At 43.5% G+C, this 20,671-nt stretch overlaps 1 protein-coding gene and 1 long non-coding RNA gene across 2 annotated transcripts in view; one reads left to right on the top strand and one right to left on the bottom strand.

Moving 5' to 3' along the window:
• Positions 1–108: 108 nt before the first annotated feature.
• On the bottom strand, positions 109–1,437 carry LOC129404290 (uncharacterized). Its single transcript, XR_008629812.1, has 2 exons — positions 1,309–1,437; positions 109–1,164 (listed from the first exon to the last, which is right to left on the bottom strand). It is a non-coding gene; the product is annotated as an uncharacterized LOC129404290 (long non-coding RNA).
• The window catches only part of MAP7 (microtubule associated protein 7), a 174,743-nt gene continuing 155,389 nt past the window's right edge, over positions 1,318–20,671 (top strand). Inside the window, exon 1 of the mRNA XM_055136325.1 lies at positions 1,318–1,445. Coding sequence (XP_054992300.1) covers positions 1,379–1,445 — 67 coding nt within the window. The 5' untranslated portion in view covers positions 1,318–1,378. The remainder of the gene's footprint in view (positions 1,446–20,671) is intronic.

The following is a 20,671-nucleotide window of genomic DNA, read 5'->3' as shown; positions in this document are numbered from 1 at the left end:
TCAGTTTACTAAATTCAACTAAAATAGCTTTTCTGATGCTCACATAAACATCATTCAGTGCTAGTAACATATCTGTAATAAGAAACAGAGACCAGGCTGAAACGGGAGTGCGTGCTTTATATTTATTGATTAGGAGTCTAATAAGAATGCTTTGATTGTGATTCAGGAAGCCTGTAATTGCTAAACAACCAGTGTGCCTAATCAATGTCAAAAGAGCAATGAAAAAAAAAATCTGGCTATAAATCATAGCAGAAGTGTCCCTCAGACAAGACCTCTAAGTTGTAAGAACGTAAGAACCAATAGAATAAAAACAGTATACACCCAGGGTCAAGTGGCCTGTTCTTTTGTTGTTGTTTTGTTTCAGGTAAATATGCGAATTGCCATTCTGGCAAGATTTCCAACACTATTCACAGACCCTCTTGGGCACTCAACAATTCCATGAAATTCTAAGTTTTTGAACGGTTGGGAGCAGCCTGCTGTGGAGGTGCATTTCTGTGAAACCAGGTAGAGCAGCTCACAGCTCTCTCTTGTTCTTTATGTTTCCATTTATGGAGAATACTTTTTATTTTCTTGGCATTTTGTTGCTTTATCTATTTCCCTCTTAGAGCAAAAAAAAAAAAAATGTTTTTTTCCCCTTCCGTTGACGGTTTGAAGACCTTTTGTTTCTTAAACTGTGGTTGGCTCCTGCTGTTTTCCTGGTTTTCCTGAACAAGTCATAAGTCACAAGACAGTTACTAATCGGAAAGCAAGAAGAAAAACCCAAATGAAATAAATGAAATAAAAAGCAAGCAAGCAAAATAACTCCACGACTTTTAGACACGGCTTCCGCAAAGTGGCGTACGCAGGGGATCATCAGATACAAAGGCTCGAGAAAAGATAGGTCACCGGCTGCGGCATCTGTCCTAAAAAGCAGAGCGAGCCCGGATCCCAGCGTGGAATCGATCCGTGTACTTCGCTTTTCCACGTGGCATCCGACTCTTCCGCAACTGTCACCGTGAACTCCAGCCCCCACCAGCGCGGCCGCAGACAGAGTTCAGCGGGCGGCAGAAACGCTTTGCCGCCTTTCGCCTCCCCGGGAGCCGATCGTCAGGCCGTCCCCCGCCGCCACCGAGCGTCGCCGACCTCCCACCAGCAGCCCCTCGAGTCGTGCGCGACCTTCAGCCACTGTGACCAGAGAGAAGCCCGAGGTCCCGACGGGGTCCGGCTCGGCGAGCGGCTGCCGCGCCGCACCTGGCCGCGAGGGGGCGCGCCCCGGGGTGCGCCCGCGCCCGCTCTCCCCGCCCTCCGCGCCCCGCGGCCGGCGCTCACCTGTCTGGGCGGCGGGAGCCCGAGCGCGCCAGAGGGCGGGGCGGCTCTCCGGGCGCGTCATCGGAGCACCATGGCGGAGCTGGGAGCTGGCGGCGACGGCCACTGGGGCGGCGACGGTGCGGGCCCGAGCGGAACAGGTGACTGCGCGCCGGGGGGCAGCGGGGGGCCCCGCGGGGGCGGGCGGGCGCGGCCCCGGCGGGTCCGGGCGGCCCCGAGCGCGCCCCGAGCGCGCCCCGGGCGCCTGCCCCGCGGCCTCGCGCGCCGGCCGAGCCCCGGGCCCCGGCGAGCGCCCCCCGGGCCCCGCGTGCGCTTCCAACGCCGCCCGCAACAGGTGGGAGCCAGCAGCCCCGGCCGCTCGCCTGGCTCCCACCTGCGGCCCGGGAAACCCAAACCCCGCCACCCCCCACCCCAACCCCCCCAAGCCCAGCGCGAGCCCCGCCGGAAAACCCGCGGCCAGTGGCGCTGGGTAGGGTTAGCACTCGCGGGGCGCCCTCCCCGCATGCCCCGGGCGCACCTGGCCACGGGGGTGCGGGGTGAGGGGCGCCCGCCCGCTGCGCCGCTGCCCACCGCCCCCCACTGCGCGCGGGGCTCGGGTCCTGGGCACAGCCCCCAGCTGGCTGCGGGATGCTGCGGGCCTGCGCCGCTCACACTCGCGGACGCGTGCTTTGGGGGGTGCCCCCCCGGGTAGGCACGCGGGCCCCGCTCTGCGGCCTGTAGGAGGAGCCCCCTGACCCCCGTGGGCGCCCCCCGCCAACAGAGGCACCGACTGCGTCGCAGGAAGGGGATTTCTCGCCTCTGATGGTTCTGGGGTTTTCTTGTTGTTTTTGCGAGGCTCCTCTCTCTGTCCAAGCCCCCTTCTATTTTTGGCCAGTGAAGTCTTCCTGGTACCTTCCTACACTTGGGATGGAGGCGGTGAAGCAGTTACTTATTTTAAGAAAAAATTCAAATTGCAGAGTACCCGCTGGTAGTCTATTTTCTGCTTATAAACACACACGCAGTAAGGAACAACTGTTTTCTAAATGTAAGAAACATGCTTCCTACACACACACACACACACACACACACACACACAAAAGAGTAGGTGATATGCTTTGCTTATTTTATTGTGAAAAGCCCAGCGAAGCTGTAACAGTATTTGCGTATTATTTATCTGCACAGGGCTCCGAGAGCTGGGGCACAAAAATCTAATGACTTAATCCCTGCAACTCAAAATCCCTGAGGTTAAATCCGACTAAGTGGCTTAAACTTGTTTACTTTGATGTCACGCTATTTCCCGTGGGGTGGGCTTTTGGTTTGGGTGTGTTGGAAAGATTGGTGGGTCCCTATTTCGATTGGGGCTGGGGAAGAGATAGGTGAGATGCCTTTGTAATGGCCTTAGGGTTGCTGACGAGCCAGGTGCCAGGGCAGACTAGCCCGGCTCCCCGGGAGTCTGAGTGTGCCCTGCCCGGTCCCCAACCAAGTCGTTGCTTCCGACCAGAGCCGGTAACGCGCCCTGCTGTGTGCTCAGAAAAAGCGACGGGTTTTCTGGAATGAACAGCTAGGAGTTCAGAAATGTGGACTCCGAACTAGTCAGTGCCTGAGCATGTTAACTAAAGAGCTTGTCATGCTTCTAACAACTCGTCTACAATCACCTATGTGACTGTCAGTGACATTTTCTTTTATAAGGGGTGGTTTACCTTTTTGCTTCATGGAGAATAAGTCTTCAGCACCTTTTCCCAGAAAAGTCATTTTCTCAAGAAATGAATTTTAGATATGACCTTGTGCTTTATCATTTGACTGAAACTTCTTTCTGGACCTATTTTTCTAACCCTGGGTTGCTTTCCGTGGTGTGTTCTGCACGCTCAGTTACCTATGTGTGAGTAGGGGTGAAAGAAATAAGAAAGGTGAAAAACAATTTTTTTTAAATCCATGTAGCAGTATTTTGAGTGAGCAGTGAGGGTTGCTTGAATTTTTCTGTTTATTTAAAACATGAATATGTGTATATCTGATTATTATATATTTATTAGGGATATATTTCATACTATATATTTATCCACAAGCTGGATGTTTTATTAACCATCGCATGTTTGTGTAGTGGTGAGATTTCTTTAGGAGAATAGCGGATTTGTCTTATTACCATCAAGAGGGGAAAGTGCCACCTGAAATGACAATATTTACTGAGGGATTCATCTTAATTTTCTTTTAAATTTTTGTTGTCGAAGTAGAGTCCACTCTTAAGTGTCTCTTAGTATTTTTTGTTCTCTTGCAAAAATTTTAGGCAATTTAAAATCTCTTACGATATGTTCATACGTATATACATGTTCAAGGATGAGGGACAAATTCACAGTATTTCAAATTAAAAAGAGGCAGAATATTGAAAGTTACTCTATACATACAACACTTAATCATATATCTGGGGGCCAGAGTGATAGTACAGTGGGTAGGGCACGTGCCTTGCATGAAGCCAATGCAGCTTCTATCCCTGGCATCCTATATGGTCCCCCAAGCACTGCCAGGAGTCATTCCTGACAGCAGAGCCAGGAGTAACCCCGAATATTGCTGGATGTGATCCAAAAAAACAAAAAAAAGATTCTTATTTCTGTCAGCATATATTTCTCTTCTAGGAAAAGGCTGTCAAATCACATTCTTTGTGAAAGTTATCTTTTTCTCTCTGGAACGAACAGACCGTTCATTATATTTTTTAATAGAACTGAAAAAATAATTGACTAGAAACAAGTTTTTGATTTTGCCACTAGAGGAAGTCAAGTTCTTTTCTCCAGCTATCATTTTGCATAGTCACATAGATTGATATTCTTTAGACTATTTCTGTTGAGGCTTTAGATATTGAATTTTATGTTCATGTTCAAGAACTATGGAAGTGAGCTGTGTGCTTTGTAAGCTTCTTTTTGAAAAGCCTATTGAATAAAGGTCAAACTTGAAGCTGCTTTTGACTAATTCACAAGACAACACTTTCTTGCATAGAAAGTAAATTAGTGTCTACTCGGGAATTTGGTTGCTGTTCCTTTGAGGGAAATGGCTTCACCTAGAATTGGGCTTTTTCTTTCCTTGCAGTTGGCATTGTGCTTTCTCTGTGATCTTCGTCACCCCACCTTTGCTGCATTTTCCCAATTTTGAAAGTGATCTTTAGGTCTCACAGTTCTCAGCATTTATATATACCTGCAAATAAAGATTCTAAGATAAGGGCTCAGGCGTTCAACTTACATGGTATTCAACTTGTCCCTTTGGGAATTCAGATCCCAAAGGTTGCAGTGCTTCCTACTAGAAGGCTAGATAACTCTCTTCTCAGTGTATTGTGACTAGCTCTTTTATGTCTTGCTAACAGGAAGGGAGCATTACTGGACTAAGCATGCTTGTATCCATTATCACTAGGCATATGGGTGAGTGACAATTTATAGTGGATGTTCTCTAGAAAAAGTCTGGCATCTCTGCCTCTTGGTACATGAAACAAGAATTGTTTCAAAACAGTTCTTTGAAAGGGGTTATTATTATTATTATTATTATTATTATTATTATTATTATTATTATTATTTTGCTTTTTGGGTCACACCCGGCAATGCACTCAGGGGTTACCTGGCTCATGCACTCAGGAATTACTCCTGGCAGTGCTCGGGGGACCATATGGGATGCTGGGAATCGAACCTGGGTCGGCCGCGTGCAAGGCAAACGCCCTACCCGCTGTGCTATTGCTCCAGCCCCAGAAAGGGGTTATTTTTATAAAACTCAGATTTCATTACATTGATGGAAAATACTGAGACTTAAATTATCATAGAAATACATGCTCTCTAGAAAGCATATGGATGCTAGAAGGTTGACTGAGACATGCTCCTTGAGACTTAGGAAAAACAAAACCCACAAATGATTGCAGATTATGAGGAGTATACTGAAGGGAGAGTGGCTTCTGAATTAAAAAAAAAAAACTTAATTGAAAAAACCTTAGATTTTCAAAAGTAGAAAATGATACATTTGCATTAAGTTGAATGAAGGAAAGAGGAGGGGAGAGGCGTGGAAGGAGCAGAACTGTAGTCCCTGTGACTCATATGTGAGGCTCAACATGAAAAAATCCTAGAAGACCAATTAGGAACAATAGTATGTTAAAGCCAAATTGGGGTGCGGTTGGTTGGGCTAAGTCTGTATGGTATTCTGTGGGCAGTGGAGAATTGTTGATGCTTATTAAGAAAAACATGTCTTTTTTTGGGGGGTGGGGCCACACTCAGAGATGATCACTCAGAGACTCATGGGTCTATTCTCAGGAATCACTCCTGGCAGTACTCGGGGAACCATGTGGGATGCCAGGTATTGAACCCAGATCAGCAAACGTCTTACCCACCGTACTATCTCTCTGGTCCCAGAAAAACATGTCTGGATTAAAGCATAATAATAGATAATTATACGATATGTTTGAATTCCAGGGTGAAATTCTAAAATGACACCCCCATTTTCGGGGTGTCGGCCTCCCCAGCAGTGCCCAGTAGGTTGGGAGGCTGCTCTCCAGGAGATTTGACCAATCAGGCTTGAGGTCCAGTGCTTGGGCCTGTGGATGCTGCTGCTCCTACCCCGTGGTGTCAGGGACCACCAGGGCCACACCCAGCAGTGCCCTTAATTGAATATATTATTATATTTTATATATATATAAATAATACGAGGTGCCAGGGATTGAACCTGGGCCAGGTGCCTGCAGCTCCCGGTCCTTGGCTCCCCCTTCTTTTGTGAGTTGGGGTGAGAAGACATACATAGGGGCCTGGGCTTCCCCCCGACTCCCTCCTTTCCTTAGGCAAAGGGACCCCTTCCTTTAGTGTTCCCACACCTCAACACATGAGCAACGTGGGTGGCAGTAACCTGCACCCTCATTGGCTGTAGCAAAAATACCTGGGTGGTTGTCGGGGTTTTGAATGCAGGCTTCTGCTGCTCAGAAGTTTGTGTCCCGACTCTTTACAAGACAGGCACAGCAGACAGGGCCTCAGTGCCCTCTTCCTGCTCCATCAGTTTCCATTCATGCCACATACTCCAAATGAGTGCAACGCCACCCTTAACCACAGCCCTGGTGGGTTCATTTGAATATGGCTCACGCCTGGGTCATAAGGTTATGTTGTTAAATGATTATTGGGCTCTGGTGCTTAAGCTCAGTCCACAGTTCAGATCATTGGTTCGCAGTCTTGGCGGTGAGTTAAAATCACGTGGGCACCTTTGAACATCGCAGTGGTGCCTAGGCTACATTTCGGCAATTACCTGAGAATCTCTAGGGGTGGTACCCAGATGGCAATATATTTTTAAAAAATTCCCCAGGTGTCTCCAGTGCTCAATCAAGGTGAAAAACTGGTTCTGGCCATCGCCTCTGTGATGATCTTGAGTCTATCTCCTTACTAAGCTTAAAGCAGGGTATCTATCACGTGTACCCTGCTTGCAGAAATCACCAGCAATCCTAAAGGCATTTCCCTGAACCCAGTGAGTTTATTCAGTTTCTCTCTTTATTTTGCCCCCAATCATCTCTGGAGCAATGACACACGAGTGTGTACCTGAATAGCCAGGCACAGATCTTCATGTGATGTTTATAAACTTGTTTACGTGAATGGGTGCAGTTCAACATGCTCAGTATCCATTTTCTTGCTCTACTACCTGCTTAACTGCAGTATAGCCTTACTCTTCCCCCTCCAAATAAGGAAAGGTTGATCGTGAAAACTTTTGTAGAAAGTGAATCTACTTTTCCCAGAAATTGTCCTGTTGGCCTATACACATGTAATTGTGGGACCTCACCCTCTGCAGACCAGCCCCTGTGTCTTCTGTCTCCAGATACTTGGCCCCAGAAGGACTTTCTCAGTGACCTGAAGCTACATGGCCCTGGGCTAAGCTTTCCTTCCTTGTCCTCTCTCATTTTTCCCTCTCTGGATGTTACCCTACCCAAGACTAGGTAATCTCTGCTCTTCCCCCTTTCCCTTTTTTCTCAGCAGTCTCGGCCACACTCTGAGCATCTGTTACAATAGTCGCTGGGGTTCCAAGCGTCAGCCTGCAGAGGCATCCTTAATTCCCTGGGTGTTTGTTTGCTTGGGAGGCTTTGTGATGGCCTCAGTCCTGGAGAGCCGAAGCCATTATCAGGAAGGGTTTGTCTTTGACTTTCCCACTTTCTTTTCTCCTTGCCGGGCTGTCGGCTTGGTGGAAAACTCTAGCACTAAATGCCAAAGAGCGGTAGGGCTGTTGAGTGGGATGGATCCCCAAAGAAGGGACTCTCTTTGATTTTCCCCGCCATAAGATTATAATGAAACTGTGGCATGTGTGAAGCCATCTGTTTTTAGGCTCAGCATCAAGTCCACTCAATTATTTAGGGATACTGCTAAATAATTTCTTTGCGTTAGGATATTGGGGTCTGGCTGCCTGGGCTCAAAACTCCGGGCCTGAGCAATCTCTCATGTGCTACCTGACCCTTTTCTTCTTGAGTGTCTTCCTTTTAAGAACAAGGACAGTGTTAATACCTCCAGAGGGCGAGGATTAAATGAGTTAATGCTTGGGAAGTCTTTCGATCTGTGCCTGACGCCGCTTACGCATGCAGTGTTGTTGTAATTGTTGTGGGCATGGTTATTAAGGATCGCTACTGTGTCACGGTGGAAATGTGGACCTATCCTGGCATGCTGAACTTCTCCCTGAAGCAAGTTTTTAAGTGTAATTGTCAAGTCTCCCTAATGAATCAGCGTGGAATGCTGATTCAGACCTAATTTCAACTGTGTGATCATGTTGTGATTGATTTGGCTCAGGTATAGCAAACATCAGCACCGTCATCATCCTAAAGACACAGGCCTGGTACTTTGCAAAGCCTGTTTAAAAAATAATAATATATCAGGGGAAGTGTTCTTCCATGGTGGTCCTTGGGGAGCTACTCCTGGCTCTGTGCTCAGGAACGACCCCAGGCAGTGCTTGGGGGGACCATATGTGGTGCCAAGGGTTGAACCATGGTGTCCAGCTGCGTGCAAGGCCAGCAGCTTATCTCCTGTCCTGTCTCTCTGGCCCACAGAGTTGCCCAGCAGAAGGCCACACACCCCACTGCCTTCTAGAATGGTTTGGTGGTAGGAAACCCAGTCAAACTCCTGACTTTGTTTGTTTGTTTGGGTTTTTTGTTTTATTTTGTTTGGAGTAGGGGAAGGTCACACCTGGCTGTGTGCTCAGGGATCACTCCTGGTGCTCTTGGGGAACCACTGGCATGCTGGAGACTGAACCCAGATGAGCTATGTGCAGGGCAAGCCCCCGACCCATGGGACTCTGTCTCCAGCCCTTCATTTCATTTTGATGGTACTAAAAAATGGTTAGACTTACTATTCTAAATTCTACATTCTTCCTTAAACTATTATTGCTACAGAATTATTGCATTTTAAATTGTAAAGATGGGGGATATGTTCACTTTAGATCACAAAAATAAACTTCCCAGAGGAATTTTGACTTTATTCCCTCTTTATTTTGGGTCTTCCGTTGGTGCTCCGGCACTGCTGGCTGGTGGGAGATCGGGCGTTTGGGGCTGGTTGTCAGATACAGGAAGAGGACTTCCAGCCGTGTTGCATTCTGTTCCTGATGTGGAAGCCTGTTTATGGAGCAGTTTGCCACCTTGCAGTTATTATTAAAATGAAAAGCTTTGGAGTATACAAGTCTCATTCCTTTTGTTTTTGAACATCCAGAACCAGCTCTTTTCCCAAAGGACTAGATAAAGCCTGGCTCTGAGGTGACATGATTGTTTTAGGAATTTGGTAGCCAGTATCTTCTGTCATGCCTGTGTGCAAACAGGGATCAGGTAGTTCTGTCTCAAAAAAAAAAAAAAAGAAAGAAAGAAAGAAAAAGAAGATAAGAAATTTTTGAGTCCTTTATTGCAGAAATTACATGTGTCTGAAATAATTTTTCCCCCTAAAATCTACTGGGGATTGTAGGAACTTTGATAATGGAAATGAAGCCAGTTTGCCTATAAAATGCAAAATGTTCCATTTGTAGTTTTCCTGATGTTCCTTTTTCATTAATGATCTTTTCTTCTTTGCCTATCTTGAATTCATGTGAGTTTTAAGGTGAGGTTTAGAACATGGATGGGAACAAGAAGGCGTTTTAGTGTGAGTGTGTTTGTTTTTGAACTGTGTGTCTTTCTGAGATATGTACAGCATTTCTTTTTTCTATATAGAGTCCCTCAAAATCTTGCTGGCTCCATGTCAGGCCAAACTAGGTGCAAATACATATTTTGAAAATGTACTGGGTTGCTTAGTTAATATCTACTTCTTGGAAATTAGTACTTTTTCTTGTAGTAGCTGAAAATTTTAAATGCTTCTGGGACTTGCTTGTTGTTTAATCCTAAACATACTTGTCTCTTATCTGTATAATTTGCTTAAGGCTTTTTGCATTCTGGTTGGGTACTGATAATTACAGTGAGTGTGTTAATTCTTTTTAATGTGGACCTTAACTGAATAAAACTGACCAAACCTCAAACTTGCCCAGTGTGGTGATTACATCACTTATCATTTTTGCTAGGCCTTTCCTATGATTTAACTAGTGGTTCTTCACTGAATTCATCAGGGACTCTGATGGTTCTTACATTGTTCCTTCTGAGCTCATCCCATAGTTCTCTGGTGTGCTGTTTATTTCTTTTCATATCTTTTCCCATCTTTTGTTCTTTTCTAGATATTTTCTGCATTTTAGCTGGAGCTCCTCCATCTTTTTTTTTTCAGCTGCTGTTGTTCTATTGAGTTTTGTTTGGGTTTTGGTTTTGAGGCCACACCCAGCCGTGTTTCAGACTTACTCCTTAGGAATCATTTCCATTCTCATAATTTTGTGCTTGCTGACTACCTGTTACAGCATTTCTTTGAGCTCATTAAACATATCCTCCTCACGGTGTCACAAAGATCATTCTCTGAGAATTTATGGAACTGGTTGGTACTGGTAGAGCCTTCAGTATTTATTTTCACTCACTGAACTTGGTGGGGACTGGACCGATAGCACAGCGGGTAGGGCGTTTGCCTTGCACACGGCCGATGGGGTTTGATTCCTCCACCCCTCTAGGAGAGCCCGGCAAGCTACCGAGAGTATCCCGCCCTTATGGCAGAGCCTGGCAAGCTACCCGTGACGTATTCGATATGCCAAAAACAGTAACAACAAGTCTCACAATGGAGACGTTACTGATGCCCACTTGAGCAAATCAATAACTACGGGGATGACAGTGTAACAGTGCTACAGAGCTTGGTGGGCTTTTAAGCATCTTCCCCATGGCATTTGCTGTGTTCCTGCTGTGCTGAGCGTGAATCTCCTCGAGATTCTTGGAGAGATTAGGCTCCTGATGGCTAGAGCTATCATATATGCCGCACAGTTCAGGGGATGTGGCATTGGGCCTGCTGAGATGGCAAGGGGTCCGTGTGGAAACTGCTGGGAAACAGCAGGAAGAAAGGGGAATCTGCTTCCGAATCCAAAACGCTCCCAGGGAGGTCAGCTGGAAGAGGAACTTCATCCGGGAAGGTTACAGGAGCAAGCCAAGTGTCTCTTGGGCATTTTCTTCTCCCTTTATTTTGGTTTTGGTTTTTGTGCTACACCCATGATATCAGGTCAGGGGTTGCTCCTGGCTTTGCACTCAGCAATTACTCCTGGTGGTGCACAGGGACCAATTGGGATGCCGGGGATCAAACTTGGGCCAGCTGCACGCAAGGCAAGCACCCTGCCTGCTGTGCCATCAGTCCAGCCCCCAGTGTTTTCTTCTTCTAAGTTGATTTCAGAACTCTGACTGCCCTGAGAATTTATATATACAAATATATATTTTTTCTTTTATCAGGATTGGTTCTAGTTAATAAGTAAACAAGTCAATGGCAATATAAGGGTTGTAAGATGACACTCTTTCAGTGTCATCTCATGAAAAGATAGGGCTTTCTGGGGACCACTCCCATCCACATGTTTACATATTCTGTTTCCTTATTGAGAGAGTAGCTTGCTTGATAACGCCTGGAGAGCTTTTTTAGAGTCTAGAGACCTGCCCTTGCCCAGACTAATATTCAGGCTGTTCTTGTAAAGATAGAAAGGATTTGATAATGCTCTGAAGCTAATCAGTGATAAATTATTTTTCTTTATTCATTTCATTTGGGGGGACCACAACTAATAGTGACTAGGGGCGGGTGCTGCTGGGGGGTGGGGAGTGGGAATGCCAGCAGCAGTTCCTGAGGAAATAGGGGATGAAACCGGAGCCTCCTGCATGCAAAGCAAGTGCTCCCTCCAGTCCTGCTCTGGCCCAGTAATGGATTCTTAATAAGGAGCCATCGATGAAAAAAAGGAAAGGGGGATTTTTTTCCTGGTGTCCTGCCCATAGTTGCATGACTGATCCTCAGAGTCTTCCAGTATTCGGCAAGGATGGGATATACAGCACTCAGCTGATTCATAAAGATTATGATCATCTGCACAGGGACCCTTTGACTTTTGAATAGCGTGTTTTCATCTGCAGCCTGTTGATTTCACTGTGGGAGTGTTAGTCTCTCTGGGGTCAGTGACTTGTGGTTAATTTATCTGTCAGCTTGACTAGAGAGGCCAAGGGACCAGCTGCGTGGCCCCACATTGCTCTGTCTTGCTGGGAAGGTATTTTGTAGATGTGATTAGCGTTACACTCTGTTGACTTTTAGTCGAGGAGTTTACTCCAGTATCTGATCCAATGAGTTTAAACGCTTAAAGGGCAATAACCTATTTCCCTTAGCATGCCCTGCTGATTTGCCTTCTAAATTTTGGGTTTGCCAGCCTTCACAATAGTAATCATCACGTCATTAGTCCTTCAATTAAGTCTCTTTCTGTATATAATTCATGTATTCTATTCTTCAGAATAACAGAACCAAAATTCTATTCTATTGACTGTTTCTTGGGAAAACCCCCACCTGATATACTCACCCTCAGAAAGGAAATGTTTTTCTTCCCAAATTATCCAAAAGTATTTCAGGCACTTTTTTGTTGTTTTTCTTGTTTTTTGTTTGGGGTGGGGGCACATCGAGCATTGCTTACTGCTTACTCCTGGCTCTGCTCAACGGACAGTGCTCAGGGGACCACATGCAACTTCTGGAGATTGAACTTGGATTTGCCATGTACAAGGCAAGTGCCTTAACCCCTGTACTACCTCTCTGGCCCTTCAAGTACTTTTTAAGAGGTGAAGAACATTAATGAATTGCATTTAAGGGGAAAGCAGAATTTTAAAACCTTCTTAAATTAAAGAATAAAACTATAGTTAATTTACATTCATTTTAATTTCAGAGAATTTTAATAGACATAACTTGGGGCGTGGGGCAGACTCTCCACATGTTCTACAGTGAATGTGGAGGTCGTTGTGGACCTCCCGCTTTATTACTGGCTTAGAGGCTGAGGTGAGCACTCTTTTTCAAATGCCCATGAAATGGTTAGCCGAATTGGTTTACTGTTCTTTATATCTCTCTTCACACAGTGCTTTAGGACTCCTTGCAGCCATAGTATCCGCATCCATCCAGAATAAACTGTCTCACTTGGAAAAACCTGTATAATTCACTTTTGTCCCCACTATTGTAAGGGTGTTTCTCAAAATGGGTTTTTAGTGAGTTTTCAGTGGATGGGAAAGTGGGGAGACGTCTGCAAGATGGGGATATAGAAGTTAATGTGGTTGTCTTCAGACCAGAACTCTAATAGATGCTCCTGTTTCGGCGCTTTTAATCTTAAACCTCCATGGGCATCAGTCCAAAGAGTCAAACCATCCAATACAATTGTTGACAAAAGGAAGTCAAGTGAGGCCAGAGTGATAGCGGGTAGGGCATGGCTGACCCAGGTTCAATGCCCAGCATCCCATATGGTCCCCTGAAATTGCCAGGAGTAATTCTTGAGTGCAGGGCTAGGAGTCAGCCCCTGAGCATTGCTGGGTGTGGCCTCAAAACATAAATAAAAACAAACAAACAAAAGGAAGCCACGTGACATTGGAATGCAGAGCAGTGGTCACAGTGAGGGGACTCTCAGGCTCTTTCTCTGGTGCTTCCTGGGTCAGTAATGGGCTCAAAGGCTCTGGAGAGATGCTAGCTTTGTACTTGTCCAGCAAAGTGGGACGCCGTCCTATGCCATCTTCACAGTGTCAGACACTGGGGTGTCTTTCGTGATGGAGAGCACAGCTGGCTAGACTCTAATAACTTCAGTCACTGGTCCTTTTGTAGCTTCCCAAACTAAACAAAAGTAGAAATCCTTCCTTCCTTAGGTACCCTGTAATTTAGTCATTTTAGCCTTGTAGAGTCTTGTCTCTTTTCTTCAGAGAAAATTGCTCTCTTTCAGACAATCTTTCCGAGTTATGATGACAACTCCTCTTCCTCCTAAGAGTTCTTTTGTTGTGTTTTTCAAGTTAGCACGGTTTGATTATTTATATTCCACGTCTGCATGAAATCAAATAATTGATCTTTCATATCCCGACTTATTTTATTCAGTATAATCACCTCAAGTCCTGTCCATGTTATTGAAGTGACATAACTTTATTTTTTTGTAGCCAAGTAGTAAGTATTCTGGTAAGTATGACTACTATAGCTCCTTCTCAGAATTGCTTTGGCTATTCTTGCCTGGTCTTTTTTGTGTTTCTAAATATACTCCTTAAAAATAAGTCATGTTAAGCATTTTTTTTTCATGTGCCTGTGGGCTATCTGTATTATGTCTTCTTTGGGAAAATGGCTATTCAGGTCTTTGACCCAATTTATTTATTTGGCTTTTGGGCCACACACCTGGCAATGCACGGAGGTTACTCCTGGCTCTGCACTCAGGAATTACTCTTGGCAGTGTTCAGGGAACCATGTGAGATGCCAGGGATTGAATCTGGGTTGACTGTACTATCTCTTCAGCCAATTTAAAAAAATAGGGCCATCCTGAATGGTGCTGGACTGAAAATGACCTGTTTGGGCCTGTCTGTGCTAAGGTACCATCAGAACCAACCAGGATTATACCTCCTCAGGGTACCGTGCAGTGCCAGAGTTGAGTTCACATGCTGGGCATGTGCTCTGCCATTTGAGCTATCTCCTGTTGCTGTGTTTTTGCTGTTGTTGGAGTTGAGTTGCATGAGCTTTTCATATATTTTGGAGAGCAATCCTTTATTGGATGTATGATGAGTAAATATCATTTCTCAGTTGCTAGGCTACCTTTTTGTTTTTGTGTGTGAAAGACTTTAAATTTTATGTAATCTGATCTATTTATTTTGCTTTTGTTTCCTTAGCTATTTAAGTCTCCACATACATTTCTGACGCTGAAGTTCAGGAGTGTGTATCATCTATGTTTTCTTCTATGTATCTTATGGTTTCTGAACTTTCATACAAGTCTTTAACCCATTTTGAATTACGTTTTATTTATGGTGGTAGTGATTTCATTCCATTTTTTTTTAATGTAGATAACCCAGTTTCACAACATCATTTGCTGAAGAAGCTTTTCTCTTTTCATTCTGTTTTATTTCCTTTGTTGTAATTTAAATATTCATATATGTGTGAATTTAATTTGGATTATGATTCCACTAGTTTGTGTTTCTGCTTTTCTTCCAACTAAACTTTTTTGAGTGTTCTTTTTCTTTTTTTGTATTATAATTTCTGTTATTTCTGGATATTTGTTATTGAATGCATTGTTTTAGTAGTTTTTCTGTTGTTATTGGAGTCTTTACAGTTTTCTGTGTGTATCATCTTTCATTCAGAGTAACAGCTTTTATTCCTTTACTAATTTAGATTTAATTTTTATCTTTTCTTGCCTAATTTGCTCTGTATTGAGCTTCTAAAACTATGTTGAATAATAATGGTAAGAGCAGAGATCCTTGTCTTGTTTCTGACCTTAAGGGAAAACTTTCCAAATGGTGCTTTGAATATGATGTTATCTGTGGGTCTGTGATATATAGTCCTTATTTTATATGACCTTTGTTATGTTGAGGTATCTCCATTCTGTTGCCAATAGTGTTTTGTGTGTATTTTGGTAAAGGAGTGTTAAATCTTACCAAATCCTTTTTCAGTTACTATTGATATGATTATGTAGTTTGAGGGGGTTTTGATTGTTTGTATGTTTTTCGACCACACCCACCAGTGCTCAGGGCTTACTCCCCTCTCTGTGCTCAGGGATCACTCCTGGCAGGCTCTGAGGACCATATAGGGTGCCAGGGATCAAACCAGGGGTGCTATGTGCAAGGCAAACACGCTTCCTGCTCCAGCCCCTGATTATGTAGTTTTTATCTTTTGTTTACATGATGAGAATTGGTTTTGAACCATCATTGCATTCCTAGATTGTTTCCCACTGTTCTGTGCTCATTGCTGATTCTGTTTGCCAAGATTTTGTCAGGAAGTTTTGCATGTATACCTATGAGAGATTCTGATCTACAGGAGTGTGTGTGTGTGTGTGTTTGTGTGTTCACACAATGCACTCATACTGTCCTTTCTGATTTGGAGGTTAAGATATACTTGCCTCAGAAAATGTGTTCTCCTTACTTCAAACTCTTTCTGTAAGAGTTTGAGAAGGATAGGTACTATATCTTAGAAAGTCTGGTAGAATTCACTAAGAAAGCACATGGTTCTAGGCTTTTGTTATTGAGGAGATTTTTTATTACCGTGAAGATTTCTGTATTTGTGATTTTAAGCTTTAGCTCTTTCTGGTTCAGTCTTGTATAGTTGCATGATTATAAAAGTTTAACAATTTCTTATAGTTTTTTTAGATTGTGTTCACATAAATATTTATAATATTCTTACAATCTTTTGTGTTTCCATCTTATAATTTCATCTTGTAATTTCCATCTATAATTATTCACTTTTTTCTATTTCTTTTAATTTTGTTTTCTCTTATTTCCTTAGTGAGCCTCAGTAAGAATATATCAATTTTCTTTCAAAGAATCAGGTGGTTTTTTTTTCTATTATTGTATCAAAATACAAATGTTTTGTTCAAAATAATTTTTTGTTTATATTTCGTTTCTTTCCACTCTGTTATTATTTCTTTTGTTTTCCTGAGTTTCTGTTTTGTTTGTTTTTTAGTTCCTTTAGATATTAAGGCGTGTTTGAAACTTTTCTTCATTATTGATTTGAATTATATTGCTCTGAACTTCATCCTTACCCATTACTATCTCTCCAGCCCCTAAAACAGCTTTCTAATGGTGTTGCTCAAGCATAAAACAAAGATATGCAAACAGACCACTGGTAAGTTGGGAAACTTTTAGAAACATAATCGTGAACACATGTTGAATGCTCCTAAATCCATTGATTGATTGATTTGCCCCATTTTTAATCGATTACATCAGATTTCTAATGTAATAATTGTGTAACTCTAAGAAAAGAATTTCTGAGCACATTTTAATGTCTGTCAAGAAGTTTCAAAATGTGCTTTTTTTTAAGGAATTATCACTAAGAATGACAAACAAGAGAAAGTAAAGGCATCCTAACGTGTTACTAGATTCGACTTTCAGATGGGCATTTTATATTTTTGACTGAGTTAAGAGTACTGAATATTTAAGAAAGGATTTGGGAGAAAGCTGAATCTCCACCTTAGCATTCAGATAAATGAATCCACAGGGTTCAACATTTGTTATGGCAGAGCAGACGTGGGAAAATGGGCTCTGTTGGCACCACGAAGGATTCACCATGTAGCGAAGATTTATAGAAAGGTTATAAAAGGCACGGCAGGGACCTGGTAGTTGGTTGACGGCACATCACTCCCAGTATTTACTGTTGTCCTGATGTGCCTGTTAACAAAAGGTGGTAAAATGAAGATCAAAGCAGACCTGTCTTTTTCTCGTTCTTTCAAAGGGGCCTGTCTTTGTGCAGTTTCTTTGTGTGCTGCTTCTCTGGGAACTCAGGGGCATGCTGCAAGATGGCAGAACGTCTGCTGGGTCATTTTACCGCAGAAATCAGCCATAATGGCATCATTCTAGACAACTGTCATGTGGAGGGGAAGAAGGAGGCTTGTAGCATGGTGATGGCAGAGGAGCAACCCAGAGTATTACTGAAGTCCAGTAACTGAGGAATCATCTCTGATCTAGAAATGTGGAAACACTTTAGTATTCGTGGGCCCCACTGAAGGCCTCTGCATACGGAACCTGTAATTTCCCGGTCACCGGTCAGTCAGTCCCAAAGTAATAATTTCTGTTTTCAACTACTGTACTTGAATCACACAGATCCGGCTCTTTCCCCGCCTCAGTGGCGTTTATGAAAAGCTCACCAGGCCTTTAGAAAGAAAACGCTGGCTCGGTAGCTTCCTCCTCAAGGGTCAAGCAGGTTTCTCTTTGCAAAAGTTTTCCCCGGGACATTCTGGGCTCTGCTATTGTCAGATTTTATGGTCACCAAAGAACAGCTCCAGGAGCATAAAACTAACAGAAATCAGAGGGTGTGTGTGTGTGTGTGTGTGTGTGTGTGTGTGTGTGTGTGTGTGTGTGTGTGTGTGTGTGTGTGTGCATGCAAGTGTCTTGTGTCAAAGACTCTTCTTTGACATTGCAACAGTGAGGCCCAAGTCTGAGCTCACATCCCAGATAGATACCTGCCGGGTCAGCTCCTGTTTCATGCTGCAGTTGGAACTAGGCCAGAGATGTCAGGCGGTGAGAGGACAGGCATGAGTGTGCTAAGGGAGCAGTGCCGGAGGTGTGCGGTGGAGTGGAAACAGTGTTGCTTAAGTGTCTGGAGGCCTGTCTTTGTTTATAGTCCGGTAGTGATACCATTTTCACGCGTAATCCTGAGTGCATTTTATGACTCTACCAAAAAAAAAACAAAAAAACCCCAAAACACCTTTTTTTCCCTCTGCATAAAGCCAGCAAAATTTACCCCCTTATCCTAAGCAGTGTCTTATTTCTTTCAAGTTTGTACAAAGTCTCCATTAATACATCACTTATTGTTGGAACAATTTAAACGGAACTTGTGCAAAACAAATGGACTCTTGGAAATCTCCATGCGCCAGTTCCCAGCGGGTTCTGTAGCTGTAGGTGACGAGAGTTGTGCCACATCCAACTGAAAACGTTTATTAGTGCTGCCGAAGAACTCAAGCGTTTAGAGAAGCAGTCATTTACTTGGGGTGGATATTTAATTTAAGGTCTCGCCACCCCTCTTTCTATATTTTGACTTGTGTCTGAGAGTAAAAAGAAGGCTATAAGCTTGAGACTCTTACAGGGGTCAATTCGCACTGGCCTCCGTGTGTTCATAAAAGACTGGGTGGAGCATTTGGGAAACTAATCTCAACTGTCTGTGTGTGAAGCGGCAAACAGTGTGTTCTTCGTGAGCAAGGGGAAACAGTCCTTCTTTATAATGATGGTTTGAACTTGGGCTGTTTGCATCCCAGTAACGGCCACAGCTGTGACTGGGGTGCAGCCAGGTGGTGCTGGAGTCAGGAGTTACCAGAAAGCAAGACAAACACTTCATGCCTTTGCAGCATGGATTGGACTTAATCCCAAATGAGGGATTTAACTGTGCACCTTGTGACTCGAACCTCTCTGGGGCTCAGTCACCTAACCTGCCAGGTGATAATTCCTCTCACGGCGCCTGTAACTACAAAGGGGATGCATGATGCCTCTCTTGCAGCCGTCCATGCCATAAACCTGGACTTGTTCCCAGCAGCTGGGCCCTTCCTCTCCTTCACTCTGCCTCTCTGGATTGGATGAGCCTGACGGCTTTTGGACTCTGTGGGTTAAGTCCTCATTTCCTCCCGCAATTGGTGTGGAGCCTGATTTGTATTCTTGAAAGAAAAATAAAAGCCATTTTGATGATTTTGCACATTTTGAGACAAATAAAAATCTTCCATTAGACCTGTCATACTGGAGCATGAAGAATCCCGTTTTTGCCATCGAGAGATAATCCACCGAGGTTAACACAAGGAAGGACATCAGTGTGCTCAGCAGGGTAGCTGGAGCTCAGTCTGGCCCTGTGAGTTCTTCCCTTCATTGGTACCTTTACTCTGCTGGATTTCTTGGGTGCAGCCTCAAACCTCAAAGGTTTCTTGTTTGTTTTTGGTTTTGGGGGGCCACACCTGGTGACACTCAGGGGTGAGTACTCCTGGCTCCTCACTCAGAAATTACTCCTGTGGTGCTTGGGGCCATATGGAATGCTGGGGATTGAACGTGAGTCAGCCACATGCTAGGCAAAAGCCTTATTTGCTATACGATCATTCCAGCACCTCAAAGGGTTTTTTTTTTTTTTTTGAGAGAGAGAGAGAGAGAGAGAGAGAGAAAGTGCTCCTTTGTGAAATGGGTAATCTTAATTCAAGGTAGCTTTGCCTTTATATTTCTCCTATAAAATATTTGAGTCCACCCCACCCTTGAAAGTTATGGAATGTACATTTTCTGCAGAAGATACTTGATTTTCCACTCTCACTTCACTTTTCAAACTGCGGCTTCTATGTGTGTATGTGCTTATATGCATGCTTCTATGCACATATAAGGATGCACATACATACTTGCAAATGGAATATTATTTGTATGTATTAGTAATATAATGGATGTGTGATTGCTATAATACAATGGGATATTCAGTCATTTAAAAAATGAGCTCTTGATTTTTAAGGATGGGTAGCATGGATAAATTAAAGATGAGAAAGACATCCTGTATGATTGTTCTCATTTTTGGAATCCAAAACTAAACTCCTGAATGCAGAGAACCTTTCCTGGAGGTGAAGTGGAAGGTGGGCTAGAAGCAGTGGGTGGGTAAAAGTGGATTAGGAAGTTAAAAAAAAATCATTTCCAGTTATTTATGTGCCTGATATGGCTATGTTTTCTGTAAAAAAAAAAAAAAAGGTGCTCTACTCCAATTCACATCTTAGTGTCTAATAGGCTAGAGACTATGCTCAGTGCTTGGCATAAATCAGTTATTTTAATCCTCTACAACCCTATCAAGTAGATACTATATTTATGCCCATTGAAATCACAGGACCAAACAGGTATTTAAAGAGATTAGATAACATTCCCAGGTTTCTACAACAGGAAAGACAGCCATCTCTTCAATTCACTGTAATGCCTTTCTCTCTAATCCTAAAAAAGAAAGAAAAAAAGAAAGAACGATAGAAAGAAAGAGAGAGAGAGAAAGGCCATTTATAAAGATTTTTCATTTTCCTTTCACAACACCTCATAATATTTCCATCTGATTTTTGTTAGGAAAGTGGAGGGAAAGATCCTTTTTTTCTTAAGCTTTACCTCTTTCAGCGAAAGTCAGTGAAAGTCAGTCAGAAGCTGTTAGCTTTATTTTGGGTCAGGAACATTTCCCAGTAAAAGTTGTTGCCTGATCAGCATAGATTTTTGTTTTATCTGTCAAACTGTAGCTTCAGCTACAGTTTTTATATATATATATAAAATATATTTATACAAGTATATATATGTACTTGTGTATCTTTTGCTATTTTATGTACTAACTTGATTCTTGAGAAGTAGGAGAAAATAAAGTGGATTTGAAAATCATTATATTTCACA

This window comes from Sorex araneus, chromosome 4 (genome assembly GCF_027595985.1).
Source record: "Sorex araneus isolate mSorAra2 chromosome 4, mSorAra2.pri, whole genome shotgun sequence".
Taxonomy (NCBI): Eukaryota; Metazoa; Chordata; class Mammalia; order Eulipotyphla; family Soricidae; genus Sorex; species Sorex araneus.
This window is presented reverse-complemented; position numbering and strand designations above follow the sequence as displayed.